The sequence below is a fragment of the Cervus elaphus genome, chromosome 6 (assembly GCF_910594005.1).
Source record: "Cervus elaphus chromosome 6, mCerEla1.1, whole genome shotgun sequence".
Lineage (NCBI taxonomy): Eukaryota > Metazoa > Chordata > Mammalia > Artiodactyla > Cervidae > Cervus > Cervus elaphus.
Genome location: NC_057820.1, coordinates 27,372,362 through 27,397,451, shown reverse-complemented (window position 1 = coordinate 27,397,451; position 25,090 = coordinate 27,372,362). Strand labels below are relative to the sequence as shown.

Genomic DNA, 25,090 nt, shown 5'->3' with positions numbered 1-25,090 from the left:
ACAAAGTAGCTTGATTCCCTCCAAAGGTGAGTTGAAAGAAAAGATTATAGCCCTTCCTGCAGCTGAGTACACAACGTCCACATCTTTTGTACCACATCCAACCACTGGAGATATTAAGTCTGTGAACCTGAGAGAACAGAGGTGTAATTCTGCCTGCAGAAGCCCAGTATGAGAAAGGGAGCAATAAAAATTCTTAGGGAGTGAGTAGTGATAGTCCATTTCCTTATACAATTTCACTCAAGGCTCAAAATTTAAATAATACCACCTAAAGGATGGCAACCAGAGTGAGGGTGTCTAGAACTGAATTCAAACAAAGTATAATACTTGAGGGGCTTCCCAGGTGGTGCTAGTGGTAGAGAACCTGCCTGCAAATGCAAGAGACTTAAGAGACACAGGGTCGATGCCTGGGGTCAGGAAGATCCCCTGGAGGAGGGCATGGCAACCCACTTCAGTATTCTTGCCTGGAGAATCCCATGGACAGAGGAGCCTCATGGGCTATGGTCCATAAGGTCACAAAGAGCTGGACACAACTGAGTGACTTAGCATTCACGCACACATAATACTTTAGGTGGGACTGTATCCCACTAGGGAACAAGAGGTCAAGGAACAGTTATTCCAAATTGTGCTACAACTTCTGGCTAACTGTTCAGCTGGTCCCCACAAAGGCTTCTTGGATAACTAATCACAATTGAATCAATTGAATCTAATCTTGCTCTTTTGTGGGAGAGGAGTGCGGTCATTTTCTGACGATTTTACTCACCAGAAAAATCTGATATCCTGCAAATATGCACTTCAAATATTCTCCCAGTAAGTCTCATTACTGTGGTAAAGAGCAAGCAAAGTTTTCAAGGGTAGTCTATCTCAACTTGAAACAAAAAGAGATAGATTTTTTTTTTTTCTGGTCTTGCCACACAGCATATGGGATCTTGGTTCCCCAGCCAGGGATTGAACCCATGTCCCCTGCATTGGAAGTGCAGAGTCTTAACCACCAGACTGCCAGGGAAGTCCCTAAAGGAGATAATTTATCTTTGGTTCACAGCATTATTCTGATAAAAAATGAAAAAGGCAAATGGATTTTATGGAAGGCAACTCATGAGAATATTAATTTATAATCTTCCATAGAATATGGAAAGGCATTAATATACCTTGTCTGCTTGGGCTCTTGAAACTCATCCTCAAGTTCAGGGTTTCTAGGAATAAGTGTTTTGAATTTTAATTTGGAAAATTAAAAAATATATCTTGGGATACATATTCAAAATCATGAGAGCTTAATGTGATAATTTAGGTAGCTTACTGCATTTCCTTGACATCTCCCCATAATGTCTCATACTAATTAAGTTTTCATGATTTGACTAATTAAAATGCATCGAAAGGAGCTGACTGCTCGGAGAACTTTGCAATGAGTTCTTAGGCAATATGAGGAATGATAGCTAATTTTGCCAAATTCATATCTTGTATAGTTTCCTAAAAGTAGCACCCAGGGTAATTTCTACTTTTAAATGATGTTCCTAGTCATTTAGAACCACCAGCCCATCAATCACTTAGTACCTGAAGGTGAAGGATACAGGATTTCATCAGATTGCCTAAGTCTGTGGTTCCTCTTCTGCCATTTCATAAGTGTTGGACTCTTTGTCCTTTGATCGCTTGGATGGGAGGGACACTAATCAGAAGTGGTAGATGGAGAGAAAGTTCACACAGCAGGGCAGAGGTATTTAACCACCAGGATTCTGAGGGTTTCATTCAATACTATATTTTGAGTCCCGTCTTTGTGCTGGCTCACTGCTGAGCATGGGGATAAAGATGAATAAGGCAAGCTCCTTATCCATGAGGAGCTCATAGACTAGAGGGGGAGGCAGGTATATGAAAATTCAATTAACAGCCTGCTCTGAAAGTGACATAGAAAAGTTGTCAGTGCACCTACTACAGACCGAAGGGTCAGAAAAGGCTTTCTGGAGAAAATGTTACTGACCTGAATCTTAAAAGACTGGTGGAAGAGTCTAGCAAGTGGATATCGAGAAGCAGGTAGGCTCCTAGGCAGAGTCAGGGAAGTAAGAAACCACATGATATGTGTAGGCAATTACAGAATGTTCAGAATTACAGGAGCATAACATTGGAGAAAGGTTGGCAAGGTGTGCAACTTGTGTGCAACCTCTGCAATAGTGAGACTTCTGTGTTTCTCCAAGGGAAAAGTAGGGCTTCCCTGACAGTGATATGGGTATCACCTTGGTTATGGCCAAAGGTCAGATTGAGGAAAAGGTCCTCACTGCTCTCTCTCCATCCTCTGTCCTACTGGAACTCCAGCTCATCCAGTTATATGGAAGGGTGGATGAAGAGAAGGGTTGATATCTCCATGAATACATAAAAGAAAGATGCATTAGAAAGCCAGTGATTGACAATGAAGGCAAAAAGGGAGGGAGGGGAGAAGAAAACAAGATTTATATGTGTGTTAGTCGGTCAGTTGTATCCAACTCTTTGCGACCCCAAAGACTGTAGCCTGCCAGGCTCCTCTGACATGATATTCTCCAGGCAAGAATACTGGAGTGGGTTGCCATTCCTTTCTCCAGGAGATCTTCCAAACCCAGGGATAGAACTTGGGTCCCCTGTATTGCAGGCAAATTCTTTACTGTCTGAGCTACCAGGGAAGCCTAAACATTGTAAAGGATAATGAAAATATCTATCAACTCTACTTATGTCTTCACGGTATAGTCACATAAACCTGCGCAGGGAACTGTTCCGTGCATGGATTGTGCTTCACCTGTCCTTTGTCCTGATCCTGTTTAACAGGACACCGTAATCAGACGGAACATAAGTCTCCTTTCCAGAAAGCAGGAAAAGCCCTTTGTTCCATGAAAAGGGGAAATTTAAATTTCATCCTCCTTTTTTGCTGATAAGCACAGCAGGCTAATGAAATCTTGCCTGTATCGCTTATCTATTCTAGTGAAATAATGAAGGCTCCCAGAAGAGAAGAATTACAGCAGAGAGGTCAAGGGCACAGACTCTGGCGCCCACAGACCTGGGGTCCAGTCCAGCTCTGCTGGATGGTAACTGGGTATCTTGCACAAACCACCTAACCTCTCAGAGCCCTGGTTTTTGAACACCTACTTTGTAGAGTTGCTGGGGGATTAAATAAGATTGGACATAAGCTTTAGAGCTTTCATCTTCAAGAGTGTGCACAAGGAAGATAATTATGAAGATCATTTTCTAAGGAAGTAAAACCATAAAAGCTAGCTCACCTTTTGGAAAAAGCTTCTGGTGACTCCAGCACACCGAAAGAAGGGATTTGTTTCTCATCTTGTATTTTCAGTTGGATAGGCCGTTTTACTCCCCAGAAAATGTCCAACATTCCTTCAACAATTAGGTTACCATCTTCAGTCTAGGGAAGAAGCCAACCATCTCAAACATTGCTTTTGTATTATTTATAGAAGGTAAATGTTTTAACTGAAGGTGTAGAAATTAAGTCTGTAAGACATCCTAACAGCTAAAAAAAAATTCCCAGGTGGGATTATTTGGCTTTTAAATTTATCTACAAAACAATCCTATTTCTGAAACATTCTTTTATTTTTTAAAACAGTGACAACCAGCAAAGTAAGTCTAATGGTAACGACATGCCCACCAGAGGGCACAGTATGCTAAAATGTTTCCTGAACTCTTGATTCTTCAATTAAGTGGAAGTTTAATTCTCTAATTCTATTTAACTTAAAATTAAAGCAAAATTAAAAGCTGTACTACAGTAGAAATGAGAACAGCGTTGATCAGTTTAGTGGTTGTTTTCTCATTTCTGAAGAGGAAAAATTTAGCTCACATACTTATTATGCAGAAAAAGTGAAATAATGTATGTAAAAAGGTGTAAAATGCTTAACACGATATTTTTGAAAAAATCAATAGCACTTATTCTCTTTTAAGTTGGAAATATAACAAAAGAAGGAAATTCCATGCAAACAAAGAAAAACTAGTAAACAGGATTGAACACTTACTCATTCTCTGAATGTAAATATTAATAGCTAAGCACATTCACATAGAATGTATTTTCTAATCCATTTCTCTCCTGTATATGCAAAAGTCTTTTATTAAAGTAGAGTTATATTATTATAAAAATTTGAAAAATAGAAAGACTATTTCATCTATTCAGTAACTACTATAACATCTAATAGCTACTTGTTATTATGAAAAATTAACTATTAAAAAACATAAATGACTCAATTCCTACTTGAATGTGTAGTGAAGCCTCCAGACTGTAGAATCACATAGTCCTGCGTTTAAACTGCAGCTCTGCTACTTCCTAGCCATATGATTTTGGACAAAAAGTTAAACACCTTTAAACCTGCGCTGCTTCTTCTGAAAAATTAGATCGTAACAGTCCCTGAATCATAGGGGCTGACATTTAAAGTGCTTAGTAAATGTTGTTCCTTATTATTTCTTTGGCTGATCAACCTACTTTGGAGTCACTCCTGAAACAGAGTTTTGCTCTTTTTCCCACTTTTGGGTCAACATTTCAGATTATTGTGAAGTCAGGTACTTATCAGTTCTTAATGTGCTATGTGCTATGCTTAGTCACTCAGTTCTGTCCGACTCCTTGCGACCCCATGGACTGCAGCCCACCAGGCTCCTCTGTCCATGGGGATTCTCCAGGCAAGAAGACTGGAGTGGGTTGCTATGCCCTCCTCCAAGGGAATGAACCAGGGATCAAACTCAGGTCTTCCCGCATTGCAGGCAGATTCTTTACCTCTGAGCCACCAGGGAAGCCCCAGTTCTTAATAACCAAACACAATTTGCTCTCTGAAATGACAGTACATGATGCAGGGCCTACACATTAGTTATTGATGTATGACATCTTTCCTTGGCCTAATTATACTTCCATGAATCCCTTATATCAAAAACTCATAGAATAATTGATCTTCTGAGGTTATCTCATTTTTGCTTTCAAGAAGAAATACTCCAACTATAATCAGACAATGAGGTTTTCTCATATGAGGAATATGAGAATATTTTTTAATTTCAGAAAACATCTCTTTTGAAATTAACTACATAAATTATCCCTGAAGGTTTGGTTACACTTCTGTAGTCTCATTGCCTCAATCGTTAGGCCTTTTCTCATGTAGATCTACACTGATATCCTTGGTGACCTCAGTGATCTTTACATGCCATCTCTAAACTGGTAGCTCCCAATTTTAGATCTCCAACCCAAACCTTAACCCTTCCCCTAAACTTCAGCTTTCAAGCTTGATGTCAAATTTAATATGTTCCTAGTTAACTCTTGAAATTTCTCTCCTAAACATTTTCCTTTCCCAGCCTTCCCCATCTTGTTAAACACCACTCCCATTCTTCCACTTGCTCAGGTCAACATTGTTACAGTCACCGTTAATCTTTCTTTCATTCTGAACATCTCCAAATGCAATACATTAGCCAGTCTGATTAGCTTGACCTTAAAAATATATCCCCGATATGGCTATGCTCACCATGTGCGCTACTACAATTCCGGTCTATGCCATTGTCATTGTTTGCCAGATTATTGCAATAGTGTCTCTGTGGTCTACCTCATTCTTCTCTTGTCCCTCTGTGTATTCCTACTAGCTCGAGAGACCCTTTCAAAATGAATCTTTAGATCATATCTCAACACCTCAGGGGCTTCTCACCTCACTTCAAGCACAAGCTGAAGTCTTCATAGTGATCTACAAGACCCCACATTCTCTAGCACCCTCTCTGTCTCAGTTCTTTCTCTAGCTACCTTATTCTCTACCAGTCCATTCTCACGAGGTCCCTGGAGCGCTGGCTTTCCCGCTGTTCCTCAGTTATACCAGCCAGGCTCAGGACCTTGATTCAGACTGCTGTCTGTACCCAGAATGCATGTCCCACAGACTTCTGCAAGGTTAGCACCCTGACATCTTTCAGTCTTTGGTCAAATGTTCTTCTTTATTCATCCACTTAGATTCCTGAGCCTTCTTCCCTAATTTGCTATCCTCCACAGCCTGTTCACCTTCTAATGCACAATTTACTTTTTTGTTTCTTTTCTATCTACTAAAATGTAAGGAGAATGAATGCAGGACATTCTCTCATTTATTCACTGTTGTCTCTAGTTTTTAGAACAGTGTCTGCTGTGTTGTAAACAATAAATAGTCATTGCATTAATTAATCAGAGATTAAGAAAGCTAATATTCCATGCACCGCCCCTCTGAACCATGTCCATACTACAACTAAATCAGAGACTTGGAAAATTCTGGATTCTAATTTTATTGTCAGTAAGTAAAGATGAAAAGATTAAGCAGTCTGATATTCTCAGTATATACTTTAATTCATGCAGTTTAAAAAATTATGTAAGACACAAGACTTTATTTTAAAAAAACAAATGACTTTTGTAAGTTGAGCACCATTTCACAGAATAGAAAGGGCATGCCTCAATTCATATGCTTGTCACATCAAAATTCAAAATTTTCCTAAAGGAAGCATGGAAACTGTTGAATTACAATCTAAAATAATTTCCTTAAAGTTCTGATCTTTTCCTAAAGTTTATATTTTTACAGTTATGCATTTTACTGATCTAAGATATAGGACAATATTGAAATAATTTTAAATTAGGCCATTTCGAAAACTTAGGCCCATTTCTTTATAAAAGGATTAGCTACTTCTTGCTTCTGTAGAAAATTACATTTGGGAGGGGAATTGAAATGTCTGATCAAACTAAATCATTTAGGCTCACTAGTAAATGACAAAGAGGCTTATAAATTTCCTTCTGTCCCAAATGCCAAGGGTGGCATAAAATCAATGCTATACCATCACATCTGAAGATCTAAACATAGGTAGACAGTTCTAATGTACCCTAGGACCAGGAAGATATTGTAAAAATGTGAAGTGAGTTCCATTAGGATACAAGACTGAGTGGGGAGACCTGTAGAGAATAACGTATTAAAGAAAATCTAAGGTCACTTGGTACAGTAGCCTAACAGTTACACCCTTAAAAATGCTTGCTAGATTCGGGACTTTGCTGAATTATTTGTAAGATAGAGTTCTAGTGGAATTGCTGTTCAAAAGATATTCATACTCTGTTTTTAAAGTAGAAAGCAAATATGTCATTAAAGTTACTTTAAATGTTTGCCCATTCCAAAAAATACTTAGAAATTTACAGATGTTTCAGGACTAGGATTTTCAGTATAACTAGGATTTTCAGTCTATAACTAAAATTATTCACCTGTTTTTCTCAGACCATTTGTATTCTGGACTCCAACTTATCCTGACTTCTCTGTACTTTTACGGAATTTTTTTTTTTTTTCTGTGAATCAATCTTTGATGGCTCAGCTGGTAAAGAATCTGCCTGCAATGCACGAGACCCAGGTTCGATCCTTGGGTCAGGAATATCCTCTGGAGAAGAAAATGTCTTACCCACTTCAGTATTCCTGCCTGGAGAATTCCATGGACAGGGGAGCCTGGTGGGCTACAGTCCATGGGAGTCACAAAACAGCATGACTGAATGACTAACACACACATACATATGCCAGAAACTTCCCTGGGTGCTGGCTGGCAATATAGCAGATGCAGCCCACCCTCAGAAAACTTGTAGTTTTGGCATTTCCCTGGTAGCTAAGCTGGTAAAGAATCTGCCTGCAATGCAGGAGACCCCAGTTCGATTCCTGGGTCAGGAAGATGCCCTGGAGAAGGATAGGTTACCCACTCCAGTATTCTGGCCTGGAGAATTCCATGGACTAAAGTCACAAAGAGTTGGACTGAGTGACTTTCACTTTCAAACTGTATTGCATTTCTTTGATGAGCTTACCTGTCCATATAAAATATGCAGATTTTTCTGGTTCCTATAAAAGATGTTATAGGTCTTCAGTAAAGAATTAAGTTGTTCCCTGAAAAATAAATTACATTCACTTACAATCAATCTTAGACTCTTCAATGGTAAAAGGCAATAATGATGCTTTCAATTCATAAAGGTATGAAATAGAATGTAATGGTTCAATGGAATCTTTACTATTCTATCATTTTAATGAAAGTCATTGAAAGCTGAAAACTTCTTAGGACATCACTAAATGTTGAAGGCGTTAATTCATAAACGAAAAACAAAGTAAACAAACAAAATCTGACCTTTAGATGGTTATTTTCCCTTGGTGAAGATATGTATTAATAATTTCCAAGTTGAATTTGATTTTTTAAAAGTTCTTCAAAATTTTCTGTAATGAAGAAATGACTGGCTGCAAAAGTTTGTATTGAAAATAAAATCTAAAGCAGTGGTTCTCAACCTATTTAAGTCACAGTATCCTTTGAAACCCTGATGAAAGCTTTGGCTTCCCTATGTGGGGGAAAAAACCTATATATAGACACATAGTTTTGCATGTACAATGTGTGCTAATTTATGCACTGTTTTGAAAGATTTTCTTGATAAACAAGGAAGGAGTCATTCTCCACATGGTTTAAGCATAGATTCTCTTTATCTGACAGTAACAAACTGATATTTAAAAATATTCTTTGTCTAAAATTCTAGAGTAAAAGAGAATTCCCTGGCAGTCCAGTGGTTAGGACTCCAGGCTTTCACTGCTGAGGGGGCCCAGGTTCGATACCTGGTTGGGGAACTAAGATGCCACAAGCCATGTGACTCAGCCAAAGAAAAAACAATTCTGGAGTATATGAAAATGAAAGTGAAGTCGCTCAGTCGTGTCCGATTCTTTGCAACCCCATGGACAGTAGCATACACCAGGCTCCTCTGTCCATGGGATTTTCTAGGCAAGAGTACTGGAGTGGGTTGCCATTTCTACATCAATATATTTATAGTAGGTAGGTAGGATAGTATAGTAGGTAAGATTTGAGATGACCTCCAGCCTGCTATCACACTGTCCTTCATTCATTTTCTTCAACTATTTCCTCCAAAGTCACCTTCTCAAAGAGTCCTTCTTTATAACCAAATCTGAAAATTTGCCTTCTCCCAACATTCATATCTTACTTTCCTCCTTACTTCTGCCCCTTGCTCACCATCTAACCTTGTATATATTCTACATATTTATCTAACATTCTATCTCCTCCACTAAACTGTAGCTCCAAGAGAATAAGCATGTTTTTATATTTTGTTCATGCTATATTTCATGTGCCTGGAAGAGAGTGTGGCAAATAGTAAGAACTCAACAATGGTTGAATGAAATGATCAGAAAAAAATATTATTCAGAAAATAAAGCTAAACATATCAAAGGGTGAAAAGTTCTTTTATATGATCAGTTTTAGGGGAGAGATAGCTCATGATATTAAATTTTCAGGTATAGTAATTGCTAAAATCCCTTTGATCTTTAACATCTGTCTCCCTCCCATAAGAATCCTGGTTCTGTAAGGATAGGGATTTGGTCTGTTTTATTCATTGCTGTCTTCCCAGTGATTTGAGCATAGCCTTGCTAATGGTAGGCTCTTCTGAATACTGACTGACAGAATTCATTGTATATTGATTTTTATGTTTGAGATCATGTAAACGTACATTCCATTTGACTTTTCTCACTTGTAATTTTTAATGTACCTATTTTCAAGGATCAATATACTCCACACAAACACCACAAAAATTTTTCTGCAGAATTACTTTATGCTACTGTACCATTTCCCAACTGGCTGACCTTAGAATTCTAGTGTTGACGAATATTTCTGTTTTAAATATCACTGAGCACACAAGGGATTTTATTTCATTGAAGTCATTGCTGTGGGATAGTTCCTAAAAACTAACATACTGGTAAAGAGCATGAACACTTTTATAGCTTTCATTATGGTGCCAGGGTGACATATGGAAATTTCCAGTTCACTTGGGATGCAAATCCTGATATGCTAAGCTGTGAGAATTGTAATACAAGCAAATGAATTTTTACATAATCTTATTCCCTCAGCTTCTGTTTCTGATAAAAACTGCATGATAAGGAATAGTACACACGTATCCTTCAAAGTATTTACCTCAGGACCATGTTTAATTAGAAAGATTATTCTCTGGGAGCAAGCTCTTTGGAAAATGTTTCTATATCTGAAAAGAACCAGACTAAATCTTTCTCCACAGAAATAAGTCTCCATATGACCCAAGGAGTCAGCAAATTGGTTCCCAGGACACCAGTTTTTATAAATAAATTTTATTGGCATATAGCCACACTAATTTGTTTGCTATTTGTCTGTAGCTGCTCTCCTTCTATAATTGCAGAGCTGAGTGATTGTGACACAAACCATATGGTCCACAAAGCCTAAAGTACATATTATCTGACCCTTTACTGAGGTATTTGGTCAATCTATAAACTGTGTGTAACACAAGGTAACTGAAGACCACAGATATATTACATATTTTCCTCACCACAGGCAGGATCTTTCTGACACCACAATGGCACTTTGAAGGATTTTGGCATGTAGAAGAACGAAAGAGTGGTAGAATAGTGTAGAGATAAAATTGGGTAAGTTAATGGTGCAATAAAGTGAGGAATTAGAAAATTCAGAAGTTAGGTGAACAGCTATAATAACGGTGAATGCATTCCAAATATTAAAACCTCATCATGTTTTTATTGTGTGGACCTTACCCAAGGAACTTTTAAAGATGATTAGCTTATGCGTCTGATGAAACAATGGACCTAATACAATACTGGGAACACAATATACCCTACAACATTCTAATTCAACTTCTTTGGGCAACCAGGCCACAAGGAACTGAAGAAATTATTGTCAAATTAATAATTTTTTATCTGATGAATGGTTCAAATTTCGTCCTCTAAGAGAAGACCTGTCCTAATGGGAGGAGTCCCTTGGACTGCAAGGAGATCCAACCAGTCCATCCTAAAGGAGATCAGTCCTGGGTGTTCACTGGAAGGACTGATGCTGAGGCTGAAACTTCAATACTTTGGCCACCTCATGCGAAGAGCTGACTCAGTGGAAAAGACCCTGATGCTGGGAGGGATTGGGGGCAGGAGGAGAAGGGGACGACAGAGGATGAGATGGCTGGATGGCATCACCAACTCGATGGGCATGAGTTTGAGTAAACTCCAGGAGTTGGTGATGGACAGGGAGGCCTGGCGTGCTGCAGTTCATGGGGTCGCAAAGAGTCGGACACGACTGAGCGACTGAACTGAACTGATGGATCTCCCTACTTCATAAAAAAAAAAAGGGAAAAAATAATTTATGTACCTTTTCCTCTCAGCCCCAAAGAATTCTCCACCCAGCCTAGACCAACTGTTTAGCAACTGTTCAGTTGCCTTAACAAAACTATTAAATGGGTGATAAGAAATGGATTCCCTATCCAGTCTTCTCAGCTTACAAATCTGTCATCACATCTAGAAGGCATAGGGACACCCAAGAAGTTGACAATGTACCAACAACCTATATACTTTTTGCGGTGGTGGTACAGTTGCTAAGTTGTGTCCGACTCTTTTGTGACCCCATGGACTGTAGCTCCTCTGTCCATGGGATTTCTCAGGCAGGAATACTAGAGTGGGTTGACATTTCCTCCTCCAGGGGAATCTTCCCAAACCAGGGATCAAACACATGCCTCCTGCATTGGCAGGCGGATTCTTTACCGCTGAGTCTCCAGGGAAGCCCACTACTTTATGTGTTATATACAAATTGATTTTCTAAGAAAGCTTGGTTTTTCAAACATGGAATACTGTATCATAATATATCACAAGCATTAAAAAAAAAAACACTCTTACACAGTATATAACATGAATAGTGTTTTTATAAAACTAAGGAATAACAAGCCTCCATATAAACTGGACTTCTAACTAAATGAACACATAGAATCATAAGCTTCCCTAGCACGGAAGCTGGTACTGTGCATGAGAGTGCAGAGAGGACCCTGTTGGATGCAGACGGACACCTTGAGTTAGTCATTAAAGCTCCCGGATAAGTGCTCACCAGGGAGAGACTTAACACGGGGGCGACAGGGATAGGGGAAATGATGCCAGGGCTCCTGTCCTTTTAAAGGTCCCTGTTCCTTTAAGGCTCCTGGCTCAGTTTTAATGAGTAATAGTGGGTCCAGAGCTGACTGTAAAATGCTTAGGTGTACTTTGCCCTTTGTGGTCTGAATGGCATCTGCGCAGCAGATGGGAATTACCCACATTCTGACGTTTGTCATGAATAATGGACTGAGCAAGAAAGGAGTTCCTCAATCTTATCACGCTATTTGGTTGGCCAGAAGAATCACTTTGTATTTAATTATATAAACTGTAATAAATATTGACACTGGACAGCATGATGGGTGGAAGTGAGTTGTGCCCTCCATCCATAGACAGAACGCAAGTCAAATTTTAGTTGTGAATTCTCTCTCCTTTTAGTAATGATTTGCAGCATAGCTAAGTGGATCTCCAACCCTCTTCCTGGAAATCAAAAAATCCCATCTCATTCTTTACTAAGGGATTCCTATAATTTGGACAAAGGCAAACCAGAAATACGCTTGTATGCAGTAAGTGATGTGAGTGAAGTCGCTCAGTCATGTCCGACCCTATGCAACCCCATGGACTGCAGCCTCCCAGGCTCCTCCGTCCATGGGATTTTCCAGGCAAGAATACTGGAGTGGGTTGCCATTTCCTTCTCCATTGTATGCGGTAGCTCAACACAAACTTCAGAGCCTGCCACATGACACAAAATAAACCTCAGTGGAAAAAACAATCCCATGTAGTCACCAAAGGCATATTTGCTGTGCTTCGTTAGTTTGTGTTATTTCTGCCTTTTGGAGACTTGCTGAAAAATATTCAGGATCCCGGCCAGGCAGCCACAGAACAACACAGACAACAGCACTGGAGATGGCATCCTGCCTTATGTGTTGCCATGTTTAAGAGCAGGAACCTAGAACATTCGAAACAGCGTCTTCAAAGAGATGAAAAATTAAAGCAGAATCAAAATGCTAGCTTGTTCTCTTACAGATTTAATCACCCCCTTCCACCAAATTTTGCTCATAATGTTACATTTCAGCAATGAGGTTAACAATTTAATGTCAGTTTCAAAAAACTGAATGTAAAACTTAATTCATAGTGATTTTTATTAACAACATAATGAACATGTAAAATAGCAAATTGATCATCTTCTGGGAATTAAGGTTGGGATTTTTTATTTTATGTGTTGTAGTTCTATATGCTTTCCAAACTCCATATAGTAAGTGCATAAAACAGTCGATGTTTTCATAATTTCACTTCCGTAAAAATGTAATATAGAGTCCTGTATGTTTTTGGAAAGGTGAACCAGGAAATATGAGGACAAAAGAACAAGTAAAGCCTTATCATTACGCTCTTTGCCAAGACAAACAAACCATCATTCCATAGTCCTGACATCTGCAAGAAGTAGCAAGATTCTCTTAACTTCCTTTATCCTTCATTACCGTCAGCTCGAATCCTGGAATTAAAATTGCAAACTCCTTCAGTCCTTCCTCAATAAGCAGCCTGGCTGCAGTTCTTTTTGCCTTTGGCCTCATCTCCTGGCTCAGAAGATGAGGAAAAAAGGCTGCTTTTCAACCTTTGCTTAGAGACTTTCCTCAGTTCTCAAAGTAGGCTATTCATTTCCATTGCAAATGAAAGGATTGGGTTCCATCATTTGAATACTGAGAGGCTGGGGAGAGGAAGCTATCTCCATTGAAGTAAAAATGCAAAACCAAAATGATCTGGAAGCCCCAAATCAAACTCTCCTGACTTCCTTTGAAGCGCTGCCCTTTCTGCCATCCCTCACAGCTCTGCTCAAGTATCATTAATTACTGCCGGTGGTTGGAAGAATGTCTTGTTCTTCCTGGCAGTTCTGTCTTAAGACTAACTCTATTATCAGTGCTGACAACTGATAATAAAAAGGACCTGGGAGCTTCCTGCAATCCATTAGTCACCTAATCAATAAGGTAATATAACCAGACGGATCTCACCTCTGGGGCTTCCCCTGTGGCTCCACAGGAGACTCAGGTTCAATCCCTGGGTCGGGAAGATTCCCCTGGAGGAGGACATGGCAACCCACTCCAGTATTCTTACCTGGAGAATCCCATGGACAGAGGAGCCTGGTGGGCTCCAGTCTATGGGGTCACAAAGAGTCAGGCCCGACTGAAGCGACTGAGCACTCAGTCTGGTTGGTTTTTTTTAGCCATTTGGTGACTTTTGGGGGGTATTCACCATCTCAAAATTACCCCTGTAAACAGTGGCCCTGGAGTCAGCTTCTCTCAGGTCCTTAACTCCTCCTAGAGATCAGTTGAGAAGAGAAGGACTAAAGATTAAGGTATAATTTCACAATTTTAGAAAGAAATTTGATGTGACTGATGGCTAGTGAGTTGGCAGAAAACAAAAGCACCGCAAATGTTGAAAACCCCACTGCTAAAGAGAGGGGCTGGGACTGCTCGGAACAATGTCACTAGAGGCTGATGTGACACAGAAGAGAGGATTCAAAGGGAGCGGCAAAGAAGGACAGTATCATTCATTAAAACATTTGTGCTCCTGAGGAAGACAGGAAAGTGTTTTAGAGGTGACATCTGATTCTGAAGAGAATCTGTTTATAAGTTAGGCATCCCTGATGATTCAGACAGTAAAGAGTCTGTCTGTAATGCAGGAAACCGGGGTTCTATCCCTGGGTCAGGAAGATCCCCTGGAGAAGGGAATGGCTACCCACTCCAGTATTCTTGCCTCGAGAATCCCATGAAAAGAGCAACCTAGCGGGCTACCGTCCCTGGGGGTAGCAAAGAGTCGGACACGACTGAGTGAACTAACACACACCTTTAACCTTTATAAGTATTTGATATTTTAACACATTAGCTTGTTTTCTAACAACCTCAGATAAAGGAAGACACATATCTGCTCCCTTTCTTTCTATGGTCTGGCTTCTGAAGAAGCTTCTGAAAAAAAACAACAACAACAACAAAAAATTCGTTATCTATTATTCCAGTTGGTGGCTGTAGTGAACTGCTTCTGCGTCAGACCTCAGTTTCTGTTATCACATGCAGCTGACTTCCTAGGGGCATCCTGAGCAATGTGGACAGGAAAAAGGGAAGTCTTTGCTCTGCTGTTGCTGCTGCTAAGTCACTTCAGTCGTGTCCGACTCTGTGAGACCCCATAGATGCAGCCCACCAGGCTCCCCCGTCCCTGGGATTTTCCAGGCAAGAACACTGGAGTGGGTTGCCATTTCCTTCTCCAATGCCTGAAAGTGAAAAGTGAAGTGAAGTTGCTCAGTTGTGTCCGACTCTTCTCAACCCCATGGACTGCAGCCTACCAGGCTCCTCTGTCCATGGGATTTTACAGGCAAGAGTACTGGAGTGGGTTGCCATTTTCTTCTCCAAGTCTTTGCTCTATCATCTCCCTTTCTGGCCTGAAACACAGAGAAGTATGGTCTCTAACTCCTTGCCCTGACACAATTTACAAATCACTACTGATTCTTAGATTTCTATTCTAATCCAAAGCAGGGACTTGAAACTACCTTTCCTTTGATGAAATTGTCTGTTTCTTGTTGTACCCAATTATTTAGGCGAGAACAAAGAAACATTTAGTGCCCAGGAAAATACTGTTTGAAAACTACAGAAAAATTGTGTACCCTTGAATGTGTGGATAACATGAGAGGCAGTGGTGTATGTACTCTGTTAGAGAAATGGTTCTAAAATTGAAGTTAGCATCAGAGTTGCCTGGAGGGCTTGTTGGAACAGAACATGAGTGGCACCTCCAGAGTTTCTTATTGAGTTAGTCTGGGGTGTATCCTGAGAATTTGCACTTCTAACATGCTCCCAGGTGATTCTGATGCTGCTAATCCAGAGACCATACTTTGAGATCCATTCTTTTAGAGCTCAGGGTGCTGAGGAAGGGGCAGGGTGGCAGACGGCAGGTTGAAATAGGTGGTCATTCCGACTGAAACTAAGATAGTTACATATAATCAGGCCACTAACTTTTTTTAGCCACACCACACAGTGGGCTTCCTAGGTGGCTCCGTGGTAAAGAATCTATCTGAAAATGCAGGAGATGTAGTTTCAATCCCTGGGTTGGGAAGATCCCTGGAGAAGGAAATGGCAACCCACTCCAGTATTTTTGCCTGGAGAATTCCACAGACAGAGGAACCTGGCGGGTTACAGTCCATGGGGTTGCAGAAGAGTCAGACATGACTTAGTGATTAAAAAACACTTAGTTCCCCAACCAGGGATTGAATGCATATTCCCTGCATTAGAAGTGCAGTCTTAAGCACTGGACCGCCCCGGAATTCCCACCACTAACACTTCTGCCCCTGCTCCTCTATTACTGAGGTAAGAGGACGGAGGACACCATCCCCACAGACATTCTCTGGGAGGAGGTTTGCTTTAGTTTCCTATGGCTGTTGAAACAAACTACTGTAAACTTAGCAGCTTTAAACAACACAGACGTATATCTGACAGCTCCACAGGTCAAAAGTTGGTCTCACTGGCTATAACAAAGGTATCTGCAGGGCTGTGTTTCTTCTGAAGCCCTCAGGGTGGAGAATGCATCCCCTTGCTTTCTGCAGTTTCCACAGCCTGCCCACATGCGTTGTCTTTCGGCTCTCTTTCCATCCATCTTCAAAGCCAGCAGGGCCACACAGTCCTTCCTACTCCACCACTCTGACACAGAATCTTCTCACATAGCTCTTCTCCCCTCCCACAATAAAGGATTGGGGCTTTCTAGGTGGCATTATTGGTTCAGAATCCACCTGCCAATACAGGAGACGTGGGTTTGATCGCTGGGTCGGGAAGATCCCCTGGAGGAGGGCATGGCAACCCACTCCAGTGTTCTTGCCTGGAGAATCCCCATGGACAGAGGAGCCTGGAGGGCTACAGTCCATGGGGCTGCAAAGTGTCAGACACGACTGAAGTGATTTAGCGCTGCTAAGTCGCTTCAGTCGTGTCTGACTCTGCGCGACCCCATAGATGGCAGCCCACCAGGCTCCCCCGTCCCTGGGATTCTCCAGGCAAGAACACTGGAGTGGGTTGCCACTTCCTTCTCCAATGCATGAAAATGAAAAGTGAAAGTGAAGTCGCTCCATCGTGTCCGAATCTTCGCAACCCTGTGGACTGCAGCCTACCAGGCTCCTCTGTCCCTGGGATTTTCCAGGCAAGAGTACTGGAGTGGGGTGCCATTGCCTTCTCCGTTAGCACACAGCACATGATTACATTGAGCCCATCTGGATAATGCCCCCAATTTAAGGTCAATTGATTAGCTGCCATTGACAGCTAGGGTTGCCATTCCATCGGCAACCTTAATTCCCTTTTGCAATGTAATGGAAAGCATTCAGGGGTTTAGGGGATTAAGGAGTAGACATCTTTGGGAGGCCATTATTCTAGCTATCACAAGACTTAAAAGTAACTCTGTGTATCCAAATATCGTCTGAACAGTTGAGAGGCATCTTGTTAGAAATCACAATCTGTATTTCAACCAAGATCCCCAGGAAAGTCTGCATGCACATTAAAATGGAAAGAAGCCCTGATGTAGATAATCACCCTACCACTTGGTATGAAACAGTGTTTGAGGGTAACATCCATCAAACCAAAGGGCTTTCCCAGTGGCTCTGATGGTGAAGAATTTGCCTGCAACTCAGGAGACCCAGATTTGATTCCTGGGTTGGGAAGATCCCCTGGAGAAGGGAATGGCAACCCATTCCAGTATTCTTGCCTGGAGAATTCCACAGACAGAGGGGCCTGGCCAGCTACAGTCCATGGGGTTGCAAAGAATCAGGCACAACTGAGTGACTAACCCACACACACACGTCAAACAAAAATACTAAAGTCCTAATTTAGTTCCTTGAGACTGATACTCCCATACTCATTCATCATCAACACACATTTATTGGAGGATTACTATGTAACAGACAAAATAATAGGTGCTAGGCAGACTGCATTATTTAAACTGATGGGTCCCCTGCAGTGATGGGAGTTACTTTCTGGAGAAGAAAGATTTAAAAAAGAACAAATAAAGAAATACGCTGATTTTACATATGGGTAAGAGGTATAGGAACAACAAAATATCATCCTGTGATGCAGCACCTGAAAGAGGGCATTTTAGAAAAGGCGATCAGAAGGCCTGAAATACTAAACTGACACCTGAATAGTAGGAAGAAGTCAGCCATGTGAAGAGTCAAGGAGAGGGTACAAAGCAAGAGGGTACAAAGCCATATCCCGTGTGCAGGACTAAACTTGGCCTATTTGAAGGAGACAAACAAAGGGCTAGTGGCCGAAGATGAGGTTGTAAAGGTTCTTCAGGCCAGACTGCATGGGGCCTTAGAGACTCCTTATGACAGGGAGTCTGTGATAGGAAACTTTGAAGGGTTCAAGCAGGATGCTGTGACTTCTCTGTTAAGAGACCTTCTGGCTGCTGGGAGAATGGCTTGCAGGCCCCGGAAATGGTAGCTGGCAGCCTGATTAGGAGGCTGTTGTAGTTGTCCCGGCAGGAGATAGTGATCGCTTGGACTGGATGGTGAGAGGTGGCCGGATATTGGATGTGGAGCTAATGGGACTTGCTGTGGGGCTGGGTATAGCGATGAGGGAATGAAACAGTGAGGTTGGTATCTGGCTTCTGTTCAGATCTTGCTTCTCATTTTTCCATGATTTAAACTGTCAAGTCTTTCTAATACATGCCCCATAGATTTTTTTTTTTTAAGAGCCAGTTAAAAAGTAAACACAAGTGTGCCACACAATACCCGTCATGATTGGAGCAGTTGCAGGCTGACCATAAAAGGACACCCTTTGTGTATGAACAGCGGGGGAATTTTGTACTTATTGGGCTTCCCAGGTCGCTCAGTGGTAAAGAATCTGCCTTCCAATGCGGGAGATGCAGATTTGATCCCTGGATTGGGAAGATCCCCTGGAGGAGGAAATGGCAACCCACTCCAGAATTCTTATCTGAAATATCCCATGGACAGGGGAGCCTGGCAGACCATAGTCCATGGGGTCGCAAAGAGTTGGACATGACTGATCACACACACAACGATCACTACCTTGACTTCACAGTCTGATGTCCCTGTTCCCTTGAGATAGGGAAATAATCTATTTAGCTAATGAAGACTTTCAATTATTTTTACTGATGTGTCTTTCAGCCACTTGGGTCATCAGGACTGTCACTAGAGTGTCTGAAACACAGCAAGTGGTCAGTGATCCTCGGGGCCACCTACGTGAGCATGAACTAGAGACTGAGACAGGATTCTCCCGAGCCACAGGCTCTGATGGCTCTTCGATAATGCCACCATGACTACGACCACAGATTCTCCTTATATTGGAAAAAATATATATATATATATATTAAGCAACCTCCTTGCTTCTATTCTGGGCATCTTCCATCTACTCCCACATTCTATCCAGATTATGTAGAACACACGTAAGCGAATCATCTGCTCTGCCAAACACCCTTAAATATCTCTCCACTGCTCTTGGTATAAAAACCTGAAATCCTCATCACAGCAGGTGAAGTCCTACTTGGGTCTCTCTTCCTCTTTAGCCTCTTTGGCAGAGATGCTTTTCCTTGGGTTCTGCACCTCAACCACTCTGGGAACTCTGACTTGCTGGAACTCTGTGCTGTCTCTGGGCTTGAGGATATTGGGCTGGCCTTCTGTATTAAGAATGGTCTCCCACTGACTTCCTTAAACTTGTTAGCTTGATCCTCCTTCAGATCTCTAGCCTTCCCTGTTTACACTAGATCCTTATTCTCTCGGAGTGTAAGGGTTCTTTGGCTTCTGAATCAGGCTTCTAGAGCTGTGGTTCTCACTGTGATTCTGAGAGCAGTGACATCTGTACCACCCGGGCACTTGTCATATGTGCAAATGTTCATGCATATGTGCTTAGTCATCTGTGACTCTTGGTGACCCCATGGACGATAACCCATCAGGTTCCTCTGTCCATGGGATTTTCCAGGCAAGAATACTGAAGCGGGTTGTCATTACCTCCTCCAGGGGATCTTCCTGACCCAGGGATCGAACCTACGTCTCTTGCATCTCCTGCATTGGCAGGTAGATTCTTAACCCCTGAGACACCCCAGACCTCCTGAATTAGGGACTCTGGGAATGAGACCCAGCAATCTTTATTTTACCAAGCTGTCCAGTAACTCTGATGAAGGCTCAAAAGTTGGAGATTTGTGGCTTCAGACTACAACCTCCATGAAAGCAGGGCTCTGGTCTTTTTCATTCAGAATTGCTACCCCAGCTTCTAAGCTTCTAGTATAGCATCTGGCTCATGGTGTGCTCTTAGTAATTATTTGCTTAGGGAATAAAATATGGAAAACTGAATCCTGACCAGCTTTTAAAGAGGGGTAATTTTTTACATTAATTAACTAATTAATTAATTTCTGGCTGCACTGGGTCTTTGTTGCTGCTCACAGGCTTTTTTCCAGTTGCGGAGAGCGGGGGCTACTCCCTAGTCGCAGTGCACAGGCTTCTCATTGTGGAGGCTTCTCCTGCAGAGCATGGGCCCTAGGGCACTTGGGCTTCAGTAGTGGCTGCAGCTCTGGGGGCCTTTTCTCTAGTTGCAATATGGGGGCTTCTCATTGTATGTGGGCTCAGGAGTTGTGGCTCTTGGGCTCCAGAATGCAGTCTCAGAAGTCGTGGCATGTGGGAACTTCCTGGACAAGGGATCAAACTGGTGTCCTGTGCATTGCAAGACAGATTCTTAACCATTGGACAACTGGGGAAACCCTAGAAAGGAATGATCTTTTTCCAGCATAGCTAAGATGACCAGAAATTCAAGTCAACTCTGTGTCATCTATTTTTAGAGTCTTTGAATTCTGACTTCATCAGACTGTCTATTGAAGCATGTTCAGAGTGTACTGGGCAGACAGATGATCTTGCTTTTTAATGGGCCAAAGTGATCAAATAGTAAAATGTGGAGTAGATAAATGTTATTGCGAATAACAATTGTCTTGGTATGCTCAATGACTGTTAGCAATACATACTCATTGAAAAATATCTGATATAAAGCTGAATGACCATTTCCACATGTCTGGGAGTGACATTATTGACCTTTTTGTGAAACTGTGATATCCAATTTCTCTTAATAAAAATGTATTTTTACTAGGCCACCAAACATGAATAATAGAAAATTTTTACATAAAATAAAAAAAAGAAAAGAAAACTCCCACACAGAAAAAATATTCTTCAGTTTTAAAGGAAATGGTCCTACCTATGTTTCAAACTTTTTTCTTGGCTCCTTTTAAAATCCTCACTCCTATAAAAATGTGTCAGAGAGGGCTCTCCTCTGCTTTCTTAAAGACAAAAGTCCAACGGGGCCCACTCTTTAACACCTAGCGCAGGGCACGCTGGGGCTCGCAGTGTTTGTTTCAGTTCCTTTGATCCAGAGAAGACTCTGGCCACGAGACCTAGGCAAACATGACCCTCTGACTCTGCTGGCCAGGTAGGAGGCAGCCTCAGGAACACCGGCCCTTTGTGCTGAAACTGTGATCAGAGGCGTAGGTGGCTGGTTCCTTTGTTTCAGCAAACAGTGCCGACCAACACCCTTGGAAAAAGAAACTCTGAAATGATGTACTTTCTGCTAAAATGTATTACATCATGCTAATTAAAGTTAGTTGGTAAGGACAGGAATGCACACGTGCCTTGTGACTGCTTTTGGAAGAGTTGCAGCTTGCAAGGGTTTGTATTAGGCTCCTAAGTAGGAGGGGAAAAAAATCCAGCAAGTTCTGAGGGTAAAATCTGATCTATATCCTAAAACTGGATTTTAATATCTTTTTTAAAATTGAGGATAGGCATTTACTCACCCCTAAAATGCCCAGATTTCAGCCTAGGACCTGAAGTGAAAGCACTTTGAAAACAACCATAAGGAACCACATTTTTTTTTTTTTTTTAAACGACTCAGCTCACTTAGAATATTTACCAGGTAAAACAACGGAGCAGCGATGACCCCAGGCAAGGAAATACCAACTGGAACCTTAGTTACTTGAGCATGAAGTTAACTTCTGCCAACGCCCTTCACTCAGGGAAGTTTCCAAACTCAGAGAATTCTTATCCAGTACTAAGACGTAAATGTTATATTGCTTACTGTGCTATTAAATCAAGACCTCCTATTTCACAGATCATATATAGTTCTCATGAAATCTGCTGAAAGCAAGATTTTCATTAAGGACTTTTTTTTTTCTATTAGTCTTCATCATTTTCATGTATTTCTCTGCATGAAAATAAACATCCCTTAATAAGTTGGTGATCCCTGCCTTGTTTACCAGAACAATGCCTGTTGCAGAGTGGGACCTGAATAACTACTTAAGTGAATGAATGAATGGAGGTGTTTGTCAGGTCGATGACAAGTTGGATGTTGTAGGTAATCAGTCGTATCACTATAATTTCTGGTGACTATTTTGTAAAGATTTTCCTGAATTCCAGAAATTTATTTCAGGTGGCCAGAAATTCTCAAACTTTAATCCTTTCCTCTTCTAAGCAGTAGTTTCTAGACTTTAGTACTGCATCAAAGTCACCTGATTAACACTGGGATGGACACAACATTTGCACTGTTAACAAATATCTTAATCAGGAGGCAGGTAGCCCATGACTACATTTTTTTTTTTCCATGACTACATTTTAAGAAACACTATTTTCTCGTCTGGCATTTGTGTAAAGGCCATGTTACTTTACCATCTAGAATGCCAATAATACGCAGATACTAGGGCCTGAAAGGGGCTCTAGCCTATAGAAGATAAACTGCAAGTCTCTAATTTAGTCAATTTCAAATACGATGCAAATAAGGGTCACTAGAAATCCAGACACTTCTCCAGAAATATCCGCCCCCAAATATGTGGTTTCATTGTGACATATTTCATCATGACCGGTGCTTAGTCGCTCAGTCGTGTCCGACTTTTTGCAACCCCCTGGATTGTAGCTCACCAGGCTCCTCTGTCCATGAAATTTTCCAGGGCAGTGACACGGGAGCAGGTTGCCATTCCCCACTCCAGGGGGTCTTCCTGACCCAGGGATCAAACCTGAGTCTCTTGTGTCTCCTGCATTACCTGGTGGATTCTTTACCACTCAGCCACATAAGAAGGTCATACTTGGTTATAGGCCAATTATAAAATGGGAGTACATATAAGGTCTCAAATACAGTTAGTTTTCTTTTTCTCTTATATTCCTAGTTATTAGAATGTATTTATAAAAGTATTTTCAGAGATTAAAAAAATTACAAAATGCTGACTTTAAGGCTACTTTTGTGGGAAAGTGATTGCTCCATTCTGGCTGAGGGCTACGGCTGTGCTGTTCCAAATAATTACTCATGGACTGCTTTTATGAGTTTGACCAACTCCCAAGTATCATCTGTGGTCACTTAATATTTTTCTAGTTGACTTTTTTTTACATATTTACTCAACAATCATGTATTATTTATTGAATTCATACTTTCAGAATTATATATGAAGGACCGCCCTTTCCTCTTAAATGTTCAGTCTTATTTGAAGAATAAAATTTAAAAATTTAATACATTATAAAGTGAGAGTGTTCTGAAAGCATGTGCTTCAGGATAGGTATTTTTTATTGTTAGAACTCTGTGGTTGTGAGTGACTGACACCCAACTAAGTTGCTTAGTTGATTCTTCCTTTAAGTAAGCTTTTATTTGTCCTGAGAAATAATGTTTGTGGAATCAAAGACATCATGTGCTAATTATATTTTTCTAATATTTTCCATAAGTGTTTAAATAAAAACCAATTATTTATGTTTAACCTAAAATCATCTCATGTATCAAAGTCATCTAGGTATCTCACCTTGGGAGAGAGGATGCAAAAGATACTAGGTCTTATCTTCAAAGGGTTTACATTCTACCTTGGGAAACCAAGCATCTATTATGAGACAAGCCAGGAAGCCTTAAGCTGTTGGTGGGAGAAAAGGCTCATCAAGCATTTTTAGAAAGCTAATCTGTAACAATAATATTAGATTTACTTGTATACTTTGATTCAGTAATTCTACTTCTCTGTGAACTAGTCCTAGTGCATTCAAAATATTGGAGTCATCTTGAGGGTCAAAATTAAAGGAATGATTATATTATGACATATTATATGCTGTTGAGTGATTTAATGTCATTAAAATCATCTCCAGGAAGATTATTTTAATTGTATGGGGAAATATTGATAATGCCAGGTGTGTAAAACAAGATACAGTATAATCTCAACTGTATAAAATAGAATCCTTAGCAGATGAGGAACATAACAAAATTAAACTACTTTTTTTTTTGAGTAGTAAAATTATGGATAATTTTTATCCTTTCAGTCTATGTTTCTATATTTTCTCAGTTTATGAAATAAATATATAAAAACAATAATTTATAAAATAATTATACTTCCATAATCAGGAAATATTTTAAAAGAACAAATACACAAGTAATTAATGGGCTAATTAAAGTCTTAATGCAGTTCAGGGAGGATTTCATGAAAAAAGTAAGGAACTGAGACTGGGAAACTAAAATATTACAAAGGAACCAAAAGTTGACCTGGTGACCACCAGGGTAAGGAATAGGTGTTAATTTCAGTGAAATTCTTGATATTCATATGGTGATTAGACAGATGAATAAAAGGAACATGATGTCCAGGAGGAGAAGTTATCATTAAGATACAAATGAGATTGACATTCGTCAGTTTAAAACAGAACAAAGAGTTTCATGAAGGTGGAAGGAAGCTGTTCTAGAGAAACAGATGATTCAAGGCTGAGAATAAAGAAAAACACATGTGTGCAAATAGCAGGACTTCCCAGCAAGTCCTGGGAAGAACAGGACTGCCCCTCGGAGCAGACATGAATTAGGGAGGGCACTAGGGCTTCTCCATGACATTTGTCTTGAGGTTTTGTAGAGGAAGAGAGGTCCAAGTTCAAAGAGATGCCAGTGAATGCAGAAGGGGGCTTTGGATTGCTATTTGGGTTAGGTGGTGCCTGTTTAGAGAGTATTTTAATCTTATGACAAGGATTCTGGGCTTCCCTAGTGACTCAGTGGTAAAGTATCTACCTGCAATGCAGATGTAGGTTCAATCCCTGGGTCGGGAAGATCCCCTGGAGAAGGAAATGGCAACCCATTCTAGTATTCTTGCCCGGGAAATTCCATGGACAGAGGAGCCTAGTGGGCTACAGTTCATGGGGTCGCAAAAGAGTTGGATGAGTTAGCAACTAAACAACAAGGGTAAATCTAAAGCTGTGAGTGAGAAAGGACCTTGCTTCCTTGGGAATTCAGGAGTTGAAGAGCATATGTATA

At 40.8% G+C, this 25,090-nt stretch overlaps 1 protein-coding gene across 4 annotated transcripts in view; it reads right to left on the bottom strand.

Moving 5' to 3' along the window:
• The window catches only part of RASSF6 (Ras association domain family member 6), a 64,021-nt gene that overhangs the window by 19,590 nt on the left and 19,341 nt on the right, over nt 1–25,090 (bottom strand). For all 4 annotated transcript variants that reach the window (XM_043906486.1, XM_043906490.1, XM_043906487.1 and 1 more), the window contains 2 exons: nt 7,766–7,844; nt 3,234–3,373 (listed from right to left, as the gene is read on the bottom strand). In XM_043906486.1, the coding sequence (XP_043762421.1) occupies nt 3,234–3,373; nt 7,766–7,844 (219 nt within the window). The remainder of the gene's footprint in view (nt 1–3,233; nt 3,374–7,765; nt 7,845–25,090) is intronic.